Below are 15,000 nucleotides of genomic sequence, written 5' to 3'. Positions count from 1 at the left end.
AGAACAGGAGAGAACAGAACAGGAAAGAACAGAAGAGAACAGAACATGAGAGAACAGAACAGGAAAGAACAGAAGAGAACAGAACAGGAGAGAACAGAACAGAAGAGAACAGGAGAGAACAGAACAGGAGAGAACAGAACATAACAGAAGAGAACAGAACAGAAGAGAACAGAACAGGAGAGAACAGAACAGAAGAGAACAGAAGAGAACAGAACAGGAGAGAACAGAAGAGAACAGAACAGGAAAGAACAGAAGAGAACAGAACAGGAGAGAACAGAACAGGAGAGAACAGAACAGAAGAGAACAGGAGAGAACAGAACAGGAGAGAACAGAACATAACAGAAGAGAACAGAACAGAAGAGAACAGAACAGGAGAGAACAGAACAGAAGAGAACAGAAGAGAACAGAACAGGAGAGAACAGAAGAGAACAGAACAGGAAAGAACAGAAGAGAACAGAACAGGAGAGAACAGAACAGAAGAGAACAGGAGAGAACAGAAGAGAACAGAACAGGAGAGAACAGAACATAACAGAAGAGAACAGAAGAGAACAGAACAGGAGAGAACAGAAGAGAACAGAACAGGAGAGAACAGAACAGGAGAGAACAGAACAGAACAGAACAGGAGAGAACAGAACAGAACAGAACAGAACAGAACAGAACAGAACAGAAGATGTGCATGTAAACCACAACCCACAGTGCAGGGATGAGAGGAAGGGGGTACTGAGAGGACAAGATGGTGGCTCATTCATCCCACTCCACTCCTCTGTAACTATCCCCCAGGTCGTTGCTGTAAATTAAAATGCGTTCTCAGTCAACATACCTGGTAAAATAGGGGTGAAAAAACCAGAGATCCTATTACATTGCTGGGATTCAAATTGACATCAGAGTCAATTTTACCCGAAATACAGAGTCTGTACCTGTATTTCGGGTACGATGGTCCCCCTCTCGGAGCAGGCCCCGGCGAAGGCGGTGAGGGGTGCAGGCGACAAGATGGGGGATGGACGCGTGAAGCCGCTGACATCACAGCTGGGGATCTCATTCTCCTCGTGACGCATCACGATGGTATCCATGACGAAGAAGCGTCCCCATGGCAACCACAGCGTGTGCTCCTGGGTGATGAACGGGGCACGCTCGAAGCGCAGGGCGATAGCCACGCCCCCATTGGTCACCAGGTCAAAACTTGGAAGGAACACACAAACAGGGTGGAATTAAGTAGAAACAAATCTGACTTTAAAGGGAAGTGATAAATAAGTGGCTCGGGGGAACAAAACATGGATATTTAGGGTCCATGGCCAGGAAACTCCCCAGACATTAATCCCATTGAGAACTTGTGTTCAACCCTCAAGAGGAGGACGGACAAACAAAAACCCACAAATTCTGACAAACTCCAAGCATTGATTATGCAAGAATGGGCTGCCATCAGTCAGGATGTGGCCCAGAAGTTAATTGACAGCATGCCAGGGCGGATTGCAGAGGTCTTGAAAAAGAGGTGTCAACACTGCAAATATTTACTCTTTGCATCAACTTCATGTAATTGTCAATAAAAGCCTTTGACACTTATGAAATGCTTGTAATTATACTTCAGTATCCATAGTAACATCTGACAGAAATATCTAAAGACACTGAAGCAGCAAACTTTTGGCCACGACTGTAGGTGCCAGGCGCACCGGTTTGTATCAAGAACTGCAACGCTGCTGGGTTCTTTCATGCTCAACAGTTTCCTGTGTGTATCAAGAATTTTATATGAATTCATGATTAATTTGTTTTAATCATTTTCATTCATTTATAGACATAATGCATATCCTTCGGAAAACAAAGAAATAACAATGGATTTTTATCTCTAATTGTTAATCCACTACGTATTCAAGGTTTAATCCCTGTAATATTTAACTCATTGTATAGTGAATATCTCCAATGAACCCTAATTAAGAGTGTTGCTACTGTGATCACATTGTACTGAACTAATGTAACAGACTAAATGAAAAGACTATGGTTAAAAATGATGCTGTTTGTTGGTTCCACCATTTATTTCACTCTCTCTCAGTCACTCACATGCTCCCGTAAAACAGGAAGAGAATGATGAAGCTAATGCATTGAGGAGACGCAGTAGGAGCACAGTACCGAGCCTGAATCAACGTCACACGCTGAACGGGCAATAGCAATGCGTTATTATCTGTTCAGGCACATAGGAGGCATCCCAAATGGCACTTTATTCCCTATATAGTGCACTACTTTTGACCAGGGACCCGCCCGTAGGGTCAAAAGGTCAAAAGTAGAGCACAATGGAGAGAATATGGTGCCATTTGGGGTGCAGATATAACGTGACTCCTCAGCCCTGTTTGTGTAATGCACTGTGCTGTGTCGCTGCTCATATTTAAATATAGCCTATGAGGCAGAAAGCTACTAGGAACAGAGGAGATCTGTTCTGTGCAGCAGCAAAATGGAGGAAGCCACTTCTCTATCGATCCCTCACACCGAGGTTAGCCTGTCCACTCTCACATCCGCCCGTCTAAAAGCCCTGCAATGCAATCAGAGCTATCTCTCTCTGCCCTGCATACAGAGCACAACTCTGCCTAGGCCCGGCTGGCCTGGTCCGGTCTGACTGAGCTGGCCCGGTTGGAATGGTCTGATCTGACTGAGCTGACCCGGCTAGAATGGGCTAGCCCGGCTGGTCTAGTCTGGTCTGACTGAGCTGGCCCGGCTAGAATGGGCTGGCCTGGCTGGTCTGCTCTGACTGAGCTGGCCTGGCTGGAATGGGCTGGCCCGGCTGGAATGGGCTTGCCTGGTCTGACTGGGCTGGCCAGGCTGGAATGGTCTGGTCTGACTGAGCTGGCACGGCTAGAATGGGCTGGCCTGGCTGGAATGAGCTGGCCTGGTCTGACTGGGCTGGCCCGGCTGGAATGGGCTCGCCTGGTCTGACTGGGCTGGCCCGGCTGGAATGGGCTGGCCTGGTCTGACTGGGCTGGCCCAGCTGGAATGGGCTGGCCTGGCTGGAATGGGCTGGCCTGGTCTGGCTGGAATGGGCTGGCCTGGTCTGACTGGGCTGGCCCGGCTCGAATGGGCTGGCCTGGCTGGAATGGGCTGGCCCGGCTGGAATGGGCTGGCCTGGTCTGACTGGGCTGGCCCGGCTGGAATGGGCTCGCCTGGTCTGACTGGGCTGGCCCGGCTGGAATGGGCTGGCCTGGTCTGACTGGGCTGGCCCAGCTGGAATGGGCTGGCCTGGCTGGAATGGGCTGGCCTGGTCTGGCTGGAATGGGCTGGCCTGGCTGGAATGGGCTGGCCTGGTCTGACTGGGCTGGCCCGGCTGGAATGGGCTGGCCTGGCTGGAATGGGCTGGCCCGGCTGGAATGGGCTGGCCTGGCTGGAATGGGCTGGCCTGGCTGGAATGGGCTGGCCCGGCTGGAATGGGCTGGCCTGGTCTGACTGGGCTGGCCCGGCTGGAATGGGCTGGCCTGGTCTGACTGGGCTGGCCCGGCTGGAATGGGCTGGCCTGGCTGGAATGGGCTGGCCTGGTCTGACTGGGCTGGCCTGGCTGGAATGGGCTGGCCTGGCTGGAATGGGCTGGCCTGGTCTGACTGTGCTGGCCTGGCTGGAATGGGCTGGCCTGGTCTGACTGGGCTGGCCCGGCTGGAATGGGCTGGCCTGGCTGGAATGGGCTGGCCCGGCTGGAATGGGCTGGCCTGGTCTGACTGGGCTGGCCCGGCTGGAATGGGCTGGTCTGGTCTGACTCCCTATCAGTGTTGCTACCATGCTTTCTAACCATGGTTCATGGATAAACACTCTGATCTTTCCCTCTCTCTGAATGCATCCATACAGCAGAACGCACTTAGTCAGCTAGAGGCCTCTCATATAGTACTGTATAATATGGTATTGTATAGTATTTCTACCTTATTGTATAGTACTGTATAGTATTGTATAGTATTGTATAGTGATGTTTTGAAATATATAGTACTGTATTGTAGCATAGTATTGTATAGTACTGTATAATATTGTATAATATTGTATAGTACTGTATAATATTGTATAGTGTTGTATAGTACTGTATTGAATTGTATAGTATTGTATAGTACTGTATAATATTGTATAGTATTGTATAGTACTGTATAATATTGTATAGTATTGTATAGTACTGTATAATATTGTATAGTGTTGTATAGTACTGTATTGAATTGTATAGTATTGTATAGTACTGTATAATATTGTATAGTGTTATATAGTACTGTATTGAATTGTATAGAATGGTATTGTATAGTACTGTATTGAATTGTATAGTACAGTATAGTATTGAATAATATTATATAGTACTGTATTGAATTGTATAGTACTGTATTGTATTGTATAGTATTGCATAGTACTGTACTGTATTGTATAGTACTGTATAGAATGGTATTGCATTGTACTGTACTGTATTGCATAGTATTGTATAGTACTGTATTGTATAGTATTGTAAAGAATGGTATAGTACTGTATAGTAGTGTATAGTACTGCATTGAATTGTATAGTACTGTATTGTATTGTAAAATATTGTATAGTATTGTATAGTACTGCATTGAATTGTATGGAATGGTATTGTATTGCATAGTACTGTATTGTATTGTATAATATTGTATAGTATTGTATATAATGGTATAGTACTGTATTGTATTGTATAGAATGGTATAGCACTGTATTGTATAGTACTGCATTGAATTGCATAGAATGGTAAAATACTGTATTGTATATAATGGTACAATACTGTATAGAATGGTATAATACTTTATTGTTTTATATAGAATGGTATTGTATTGTATAATATTGTATTGTATTGTAAAGTACTGTATTGTATTGTATAGTACTTCATTGTATTGTATAGACTGGTATATTACTGTATTGTATTGTATAACATTGTATAGTATTGTATAGTACTGTATAGAATGGTATTATAATGTATTGTATAGTACTGTATTGTATAGTACTGTATATAATTGTATAGTACTCTATTGTATAGTGCTGTATTGTGTTGTATAGAATGGTATAATACTGTATTGTATTGTATAATATTGTATAGTATTGTATATAATGGTATAGTACTGTATTGTATTGTATAGAATGGTATAGCACTGTATTGTATAGTACTGCATTGAATTGCATAGAATGGTAAAATACTGTATTGTATATAATGGTACAATACTGTTTAGAATGGTATAATACTTTATTGTTTTATATAGAATGGTATTGTATTGTATAATATTGTATTGTATTGTAAAGTACTGTATTGTATTGTATAGTACTTCATTGTATTGTATAGACTGGTATATTACTGTATTGTATTGTATAACATTGTATATTATTGTATAGTACTGTATAGAATGGTATTATAATGTATTGTATAGTACTGTATTGTATAGTACTGTATATAATTGTATAGTACTCTATTGTATAGTGCTGTATTGTGTTGTATAGAATGGTATAATACTGTATTGTATTGTATAGTACTGTATTGTATTGTATAATAGTGTATAGTATTATATAGTACTGCATTGTATAGTATAGAATAGAATTGTGACCGCAGAACACTTCTACCTCCTCCTCCACTACAGTCAATTAGCTGGTCAACCTGCCGACCCAGCTGCGACAGGGGACAGTAGTCACTCCCAATGGAGCCTGCAGGCTACAGCCTCTGATTCAGGGGCTCTGCCGCGTAGACAGAGGCCTGCTATAAATATACATCCCCCACCCCTCTGGAATACAGTGCCCTGATTGGCTAAAGCAGTAAACAAAGCCCTTGGTACTGCGCTGTGCCCTTGGTCAGGGGTGCATACTACTGTCTTGTATGAGGATGAGGGTGTAGGCCAGGCAGTAGTACTGTGTGTATACGGCCAGGCAGTAGTACTGTGTGTATTATGGCCAGGCAGTAGTACTGTGTGTATATGGCCAGTCAGTAGTACTGTGTGTATATGGCCAGTCAGTAGTACTGTGTGTATATGGCCAGTCAGTAGTACTGTGTGTATATGGCCAGTCAGTAGTACTGTGTGTATATTGCCAGTCAGTAGTACTGTGTGTATATGGCCAGTCAGTAGTACTGTGTGTATATGGCCAGTCAGTAGTACTGTGTGTATATGGCCAGTCAGTAGTACTGTGTGTATATGGCCAGTCAGTAGTACTGTGTGTATATGGCCAGTCAGTAGTACTGTGTGTATATGGCCAGTCAGTAGTACTGTGTGTATATGGCCAGGCAGTAGAAGCAGGTGGAGTGAGGGGGATGGTGATGATGATGATGGTAACGGTTCTGCTCTCCCTGCTGTGAGGCCACAGTGCACATGGTGTGCTTTGTCCATTCGTACACCACCCCCGACCCCGCACCGCCTCCACATCACACTCCAACACATCTGGACAGCCCCCCCCAGGCTTCCTGGTCTCCCAGCGAGCAGTTCAGCTCAGCCAATCAACGAAGGGCTTCTCTTCCCTGGTCGTTATCAATCATGACACTGCCTTAAGCCATGTGAGTAACTCTATTCAGCTACCTCACATCAGACCTCATATCAGACCTCACATCAGACCTCATATCAAACCTCACATCACACCTCATATCAGACCTCACATCAGACCTCATATCAGACCTCACATCAGACCTCACATCAGACATCACATCAGACCTCACTGCTCCAGATCTCACATCAGACCTCATATCAGACCTCACTGCTCCAGACTTCACATCAGACCTCACATCAGACCTCACTACTCCAGACCTCACTACTCCAGACCTCACATCAGACCTCACATCAGACCTCACATCAGACCTCACATCAGACCTCACTACTCCAGACCTCACATCAGACCTCACATCAGACCTAACATCAAACCTCACATCAGACCTCACATCAGACCTCACATCAGACCTCACATCAGACCTCTTATCAGACATCACATCAGACCTCACATCAGACATCACATCAGACCTCACATCAAACCTCACATCAGACCTCATATCAGACCTCACATCAAACCTCTCATCAGACATCATATCAGAACTCACATCAGACCTCACATCAGACCTCATATCAGACCTCACATCAGACCTCATATCAGACCTCACTGCTCCAGACCTCACATCAGACATCACATCAGACCTCACATCAGACCTCACATCAGACCTCTCATCAGACCTCTCATCAGACATCACATCAGACCTCATATCAGACCTCACTGCTCCAGATCTCACATCAGACCTCACATCATACCTCACTGCTCCAGACCTCACATCAGACCTTATATCAGACCTCACATCAGACCTCACTGCTCCAGACCTCACATCAGACCTTATATCAGACCTCACATCAGACCTCACTCCTCCAGACTTCACATCAGACCTCACTGCTCCAGACCTCACATCAAACCTTATATCAGACCTCACATCTGATCTCACATCAGACCTCACTGCTCCAGATCTCACATCAGACCTTATATCAGTCTCACTGCTCCAGACCTCACACCAGACCTCACATCAGACCTCACATCAGACCTCACTGCTCCAGAACTCACATCAGACCTCACATCAGACCTCACTGCTCCAGACCTCACATCAGACCTCATATCAGCCCTCACATCAGACCTTACATCAGACCTCACATCAGCCCTCACATCAGCCCTCACATCAGCCCTCACATCAGACCTCATATCAGACCTCACATCAGTCTACACATCAGACATCACATCAGACCTCACTGCTCCAGACCTCACATCAGACCTCATATCAGACCTCACATCAGCCCTCATATCGGACCTCATATCGGACCTCACATCAGACCTCACTGCTCCAGACCTCACATCAGACCTTACATCAGCCCTCACATCAGACCTCACATCAGAACTTACATCAGACCTCACTGCTCCAGACCTCACATCAGACATCACATCAGACCTCACATCAGACATCACATCAGACCTCACATCAAACCTCAAATCAGACCTCACATCAGACATCACTGCTCCAGACCTCACATCAGACCTCACATCAGACCTCACTGCTCCAGACCTCACATCAGACCTCATATCAGACCTCACATCAGACCTCACTGCTCCAGATCTCAGATCAGACCTCATATCAGACCTCACATCAGACCTCACATCAGACCTCATATCAGACTTCATATCAGACCTCACATCAGACCTCATATCAGACCTTATATCAGGGCAGAGCAGAGGGGCAGAGGAGGTGGAGGCAGAGGAGGAGGAGGAGGAGGCGGAGGAGGAGGGATGAGGAGGGGGCAGAGGAAGAGGAGGAGGGGGGATGTGGAGGGGGGCAGAGGAGGTGGAGGCAGAGGAGGAGGAGGAGGAGGAGGTGGAGGAGGAGGCGGAGGAAGAGGGACGAGGAGGGGGCGAAGGAGGAGGGGGCGGAGGAAAGTGGATAGACAAGAAGATGAAAGATGGAAGGGATGTGGAAAAAAGAGGCAGGGGTACAGGAGGGAGGGAGGGAGGTAGGGAGGGAGAATAAAAGGAAGGAGGGAGGGTGAGTGAGGAGGGAGGGAAGGCAGACACTAATGTAAGTGTTGGGGGTTGAGAGGGTAAAGAGAGGGACTTTGAGAGCAGAGAGCCATCCATGATAAAGGGAGGGATAGGGGGAGGGAGAAATGGAGGAGAGAAAGAGCTAGACCGTGGTTCACAACACAGGTTCACAACACCGGTTCACAGCACCGGTTCACAACACTGGTCTAAATGAGGGGGATGTACAGACAGGACTATACCGCACGGTACAACCTGGACACTGGAGAGAGGAAAGGGCAGACTGGTTATTAGAGAGCAGAAGAGCCAGTGTACTCTGTGTGTGTACTCTGTGTGTGTACTGTGTGTGTGTAGTGTGTGTGTGTACTGTGTGTGTGTGTGTGTGTGTGTGTGTGTGTGTGTGTGTGTGTGTGTGTGTGTGTGTGTGTACTCTGTGTGTGCGTGCGTGTGTATCTAGAGGTCTCACCTGCCGTCCTGCCTTGTGATTGTGTGTGTGTGTGTGTGTACTCTGTGTGTGTGTGTGTGTACTCTGTGTGTGTGTGTGTGTGTGTGTATCTAGAGGTCTCACCTGCCGTCCTGCCTGGTGATTGTGTGTGTGTGTATCTAGAGGTCTCACCTGCCGTCCTGCCTGGCGATTGTGTGTGTGTGTATCTAGAGGTCTCACCTGCCGTCCTGCCTGGCGATTGTGTGTGTGTGTATCTAGAGGTCTCACCTGCCGTCCTGCCTGGCGATTGTGTGTGTGTGTATCTAGAGGTCTCACCTGCCGTCCTGCCTGGTGATTGTGTGTGTGTGTATCTAGAGGTCTCACCTGCCGTCCTGCCTGGTGATTGTGTGTGTGTGTGTATCCAGAGGTCTCACCTGCCGTCCTGCCTGGTGATTGTATAACCATATGCAGGGTTGTTGATGAAGCTGATGTTGACACCAACCAGTGGCGTTCCGTCTGATGTCACCACCTGTCCACGAATCACACAGGCATGGCTACGGAGAGAGAGAGAGAGGGGGGAGGCCTGTTACATACAGTATAGAGAGAGAGAGAGACTCAGGGGGAGGCCTGTTACATACAGTATATATAGAGAGAGAGACTCAGGGGGAGGCCTGTTACATACAGTATAGAGAGAGAGAGAGACTCAGGGGGAGGCCTGTTACATACAGTATAGAGAGAGAGAGAGAGAGAGAGACTCAGGGGAGGCCTGTTACATACAGTATAGAGAGAGAGAGAGACTCAGGGGGAGGCCTGTTACATACAGTATATATAGAGAGAGAGACTCAGGGGGAGGCCTGTTACATACAGTATAGAGAGAGAGAGAGAGAGACTCAGGGGGAGGCCTGTTACATACAGTATAGAGAGAGAGAGAGAGAGAGAGACTCAGGGGGAGGCCTGTTACATACAGTATAGAGAGAGAGAGAGAGAGAGAGACTCAGGGGGAGGCCTGTTACATACAGTATAGAGAGATAGAGAGAGAGAGATGGAGAGAGAGGGAGAGAGAGGGAGAGAGAGAAAGACTCAGGCCTGTACACTAGAGAGGAGAGATTGAAAAGTACACTATAGCACGGCACAGTAAATGACTCTCTTCTGCTGCTGAATCTATTTCCATAGCTGGAACATATGAATAATTCAACAGATACAGAAAGGAAACCAACAGTAGGAACAATAGCATAAGTAAATAGACAGAAATAAAAACAGAGAAATCCCCTGGTATCAAACTAAGGGCTTGTAGATGTTCTCCAAGGGCTTTTCCTTCCTCATCCTGAGAGGAATACGTTAATGAGAAAGCTTCACATGCACCCGTCCCCCACGATTACACTGCTGCTACTCTATGTTTATTATATATGCATAGTCACTTTACCTCTGCATAGTCACTTTACCTCTACCTACATGTATATATTACCTCAACTAACCTGTGCCCTTTCCATATTGACTCTGTACCGGTACCCCCTGTATATAGCCTCCACATTGACTCTGTACTGGTACCCCCTGTATATAGCCTCCACATTGACTCTGTACCGGTACCCCCCTGTATATAGCCTCCACATTGACTCTGTACCGTTACCCCCTGTATATAGTCTCCACATTGACTCTGTACCGGTACCCCTTGTATATAGCCTCCACATTGACTCTGTACCAGTACCCCCTGTATATAGCCTCCACATTGACTCTGTACCGGTACACCCTGTATATAGCCTCCACATTGACTCTGTACCGGTACCCCCTGTATATAGCCTCCACATTGACTCTGTACTGGTACTCCCTGTATATAGCCTCCACATTGACTCTGTACCGGTACCCCCTGTATATAGCCTCCACATTGACTCTGTACCGTAACACCCTGTATATAGCCTCCACATTAACTCTGTACCGTAACACCCTGTATATAGCCTCCACATTGACTCTGTACTGGTACTCCCTGTATATAGCCTCCACATTGACTCTGTACCGGTACCCCCTGTATATAGCCTCCACATTGACTCTGTACCGTAACACCCTGTATATAGCCTTCACATTGACTCTGTACCGGTACCCCCTGTATATAGCCTCCACATTGACTCTGTACCGGTACTCCCTGTATATAGTCTCCACATTGACTCTGTACCGGTACACCCTGTATATAGCCTTCACATTGACTCTGTACCGGTACCCCCTGTATATAGCCTCCACATTGACTCTGTACTGGTACTCCCTGTATATAGCCTCCACATTGACTCTGTACCGGTACCCCCTGTATATAGCCTCCACATTGACTCTGTACCGGTACACCCTGTATATAGCCTCCACATTGACTCTGTACCGGTACCCCCTGTATATAGCCTCCACATTGACTATGTACCGTTACCCCCTGTATATAGCCTCCACATTGACTCTGTACCGTAACACCCTGTATATAGCCTCCACATTGACTCTGTACCGGTACCCCCTGTATATATAGCCTCCACATTGACTATGTACCGGTACCCCCTGTATATAGCCTCCACATTGACTATGTACCGGTACCCACTGTATATAGCCTCCACATTGACTCGGTACCGGTACCCCCTGTATATAGTCTCCACATTGACTCTGTACTGGTACCCACTGTATATAGCCTCCACATTGACTCTGTACCGGTATACCCTGTATATTGTCTCCACATTGACTCTGTACCGGTACCCCCTGTATATAGCCTCCACATTGACTCGGTACCCCTTTATGGAGGTTAACCCCAGTCCTACCCCTATCAATCTAATCCCAGTCCTGCCCCTATCTATCCCCATTATGGTGGTTAACCCCAGTCCTACCCCTATCTATCCCCATTATGGTTGTTAACCCCAGTCCTACCCCTATCTATCCCCATTATGGAGGTTAACCCCAGTCCTACCCCTATCAATCTAATCCCAGTCCTACCCCTATCTATCCCCATTATGGTGGTTAACCCCCAGTCCTACCCCTATCTATCCCCATTATGGTGGTTAACCCCAGTCCTACCCCTATCTATCCCCATTATGGAGGTTAACCCCAGTCCTACCCCTATCAATCTAATCCCAGTCCTACCCCTATCTATCCCCATTATGGTGGTTAACCCCAGTCCTACCCCTATCTATCCCCATTATGGAGGTTAACCCCAGTCCTACCCCTATCTATCCCCATTATGGTGGTTAACCCCAGTCCTACCCCTATCTATCCTCATTATGGTGGTTAACCCCTATCTATCCCCATTATGGTGGTTAACCCCTATCTATCCCCATTATGGTGGTTAACCCTAGTCCTACCCCTATCTATCACCATTATGGGGATAGATAGGGGTTTAAAACGATATCTATTTTTGCAGTAGTGCGCAAAATCCTGTCCCCAAACAACTGGTTCACTGCCACCCCTCCCTCTTTAATTAGACCTTGGCCGTTTCTGATCATTTTTCATGCATTTATGGTTCTTAAACAGTCGACTCACACCGGAGACAATTAACACAGGGTTGTATGTAAGGGACTGCCCTCGACTCGTCCTTACTAGAGGCAAGCTCATTCTCCCACCTCAGACTGCTGTTCCAAACACACACACCGCTCCCCAGGCAAGCTCACTGGTTCACTCTGTGGTACACTGTTCCCCAGGAACGAGAGCTTTAGGCTTGTCCCCTTCAGAGGACCTTGGATCAACTGAACAGAGCAGACCATGACGTGTGTGTGTGTGTGTGTGTGTGTGTGTGTGTGTGTGTGTGTGTGTGTGTGTGTGTGTGTGTGTGTGTGTGTGTGTGTGTGTGTGTGTGTGTGTGTGTGTGTGTGTGTGTGTGTGTGTGTGTGTGTGTGTGTGTGTGTGTGTGTGTGTGTGTGTGTGTGTGTGTGTGTGTGTGTGTGGCTTTTTAAAATAAATCTGAACAGCAGTCTTCTGTAAACAAACCAGGAATAAAATAATGCACTATATAGGGAATAGGGTGTATAGATCTGTGGTTTAAAATAGTGCACTATATAGGGAATAGGGTGTATAGAGCCCTGGTCTAAAGTAGTGCACTATATAGGGAATAGGGTGTATAGAGCTCTGGTCTAAAGTAGGGCACTAAATAGGGAATAGGGTGTATAGAGCTCTGGTCTAAAGTAGTGCACTATATAGGGAATAGGGTGTATAGAGCTCTGGTCTAAAGTAGTGCACTATATAGGGAATAGGGTGTATAGAGCTCTGGTCTAAAGTAGTGCACTATATAGGGAATAGGGTGTATAGAGCTCTGGTCTAAAGTAGTGCACTATATAGGGAATAGGGTGTACAGAGCTCTGGTCTAAAATAGGGCATTAAATAGGGAATAGGGTGTATAGAGCTCTGGTCTAAAGTAGTGTACTATATAGGGAATAGGGTGTATAGAGCTCTGGTCTAAAGTAGTGCACTATATAGGGAATAGGGTGTATAGAGCTCTGGTCTAAAGTAGGGCACTAAATAATTACTGCTGCAGCCTTCCTGGCTAGCTGCAAACTGTTACTGACAAACCCACACATCCATCTGTCTGCATTTCTCTAGAATTAGCAGTGGCACTAACACAGCTAGTGTTAGCCTTGTCTGGTCATCTACGATTACTCAGTCATGCTGACAGTTGATAGAGTCTAGAGTCTTCTTTGAAAGGGCAGTCTGTGTGTCAAACTCTAGTACGGGCCCTGGCCAAAAGTAGTGCACTATGTAGGGAAAAGAAAGACATTTGGGATGCAGATGTTCTCTGTTTACATGGGAGCTGGAACTATATACTTGCTGCATCTACCCCATGGAGAGATGAGCTAACAGCTAACAACCCTCCCATTAGACAACCAAGCTAACAGCTAACAACCCTCCCATTATAAAACCAAGCAAACAGCTAACAACCCTCCCATTATAAAACCAAGCTAACATGACCTTCAACCTGCTCAGTTATAAAACCAAGCTAACAGGACCTTCAACCTGCTCAGTTATAAAACCAAGCTAACAGGACCTTGAACCTCATCAGTTATAAAACCAAGCTAACAGAACCTTCAACCCTTCTCAGATATAAAACCAAGCTAACAGGACCTTCAACCCTCCCGTTATAAAACCAAACTAGCAGGACCTTCAACCTCCTCAGTTATAAAACCAAGCTAACAGGACCTTCAACCCTCCCGTTATAAAACCAAACTAACAGGACCTTCAACCTCCTCAGTTATAAAACCAAGCTAACAGGACCTTCAACCCTCACATTATAAAACCAAGCTAACAGGACCTTCAACCCTCCCATTATAAAACCAAGCTAACAGGACCTTCAACCCTCGCGTTATAAAACCAAGCTAACAGAACCTTCAACCCTCCCGTTATAAAACCAAGCTAACAGGACCTTCAACCCTCGCGTTATAAAACCAAGCTAACAGGACTTTCAAGTCTCCCGTTATAAAACCAAGCTAACAGGACCTTCAACCCTCACGTTATAAAACCAAGCTAACAGCTAACAACCCTCCCATTATAAAACCAAGCTAACAGCTAACAACCCTCCCATTATAAAACCAAGCTAACAGCTAACAACATTCCCATTATAAAACCAAGCTAACATGACCTTCAACCTCCTCAGTTATAAAACCAAGCTAACAGGACCTTCAACCCTCCCGTTATAAAACCAAGCTAACAGGACCTTCAACCTGCTCAGTTATAAAACCAAGCTAACAGGACCTTCAACCCTTCTCAGATATAAAACCAAGCTAACAGGACCTTCAACCCTCCCGTTATAAAACCAAACTAGCAGGACCTTCAACCTCCTCAGTTATAAAACCAAGCTAACAGGACCTTCAACTCTCCCGTTATAAAACCAAACTAACAGGACCTTCAACCTCCTCAGTTATAAAACCAAGCTAACAGAACCTTCAACCCTCCCGTTATAAAACCAAGCTAACAGGACTTTCAAGTCTCCCGTTATAAAACCAAGCTAACAGGACCTTCAACCCTCGCATTATAAAACCAAGCTAACAGGAACTTCAACCTCCTCAGTTATAAAACCAAGCTAACAGGACATTCAACCCTCCCATTATAAAACCAAGCTAACAGGACCTTCAACCCTCACATTATAAAAC

At 46.1% G+C, this 15,000-nt stretch overlaps 1 protein-coding gene across 1 annotated transcript in view; it reads right to left on the bottom strand.

The window, feature by feature from the left end:
- Nucleotides 1-15,000, bottom strand: part of tenm4 (teneurin transmembrane protein 4) — a 598,174-nt gene that overhangs the window by 178,678 nt on the left and 404,496 nt on the right. Inside the window, 2 exon segments of the mRNA XM_031791303.1 lie at nt 918-1,179; nt 9,340-9,459. Coding sequence (XP_031647163.1) covers nt 918-1,179; nt 9,340-9,459 — 382 coding nt within the window.

Source organism: Oncorhynchus kisutch, linkage group LG15 (genome assembly GCF_002021735.2).
Source record: "Oncorhynchus kisutch isolate 150728-3 linkage group LG15, Okis_V2, whole genome shotgun sequence".
In the NCBI taxonomy this organism is placed as follows: domain Eukaryota; kingdom Metazoa; phylum Chordata; class Actinopteri; order Salmoniformes; family Salmonidae; genus Oncorhynchus; species Oncorhynchus kisutch.
The sequence above is the reverse complement of the archived record's forward strand: the minus strand, read 5'-3'. Positions and strand labels throughout refer to the sequence as shown.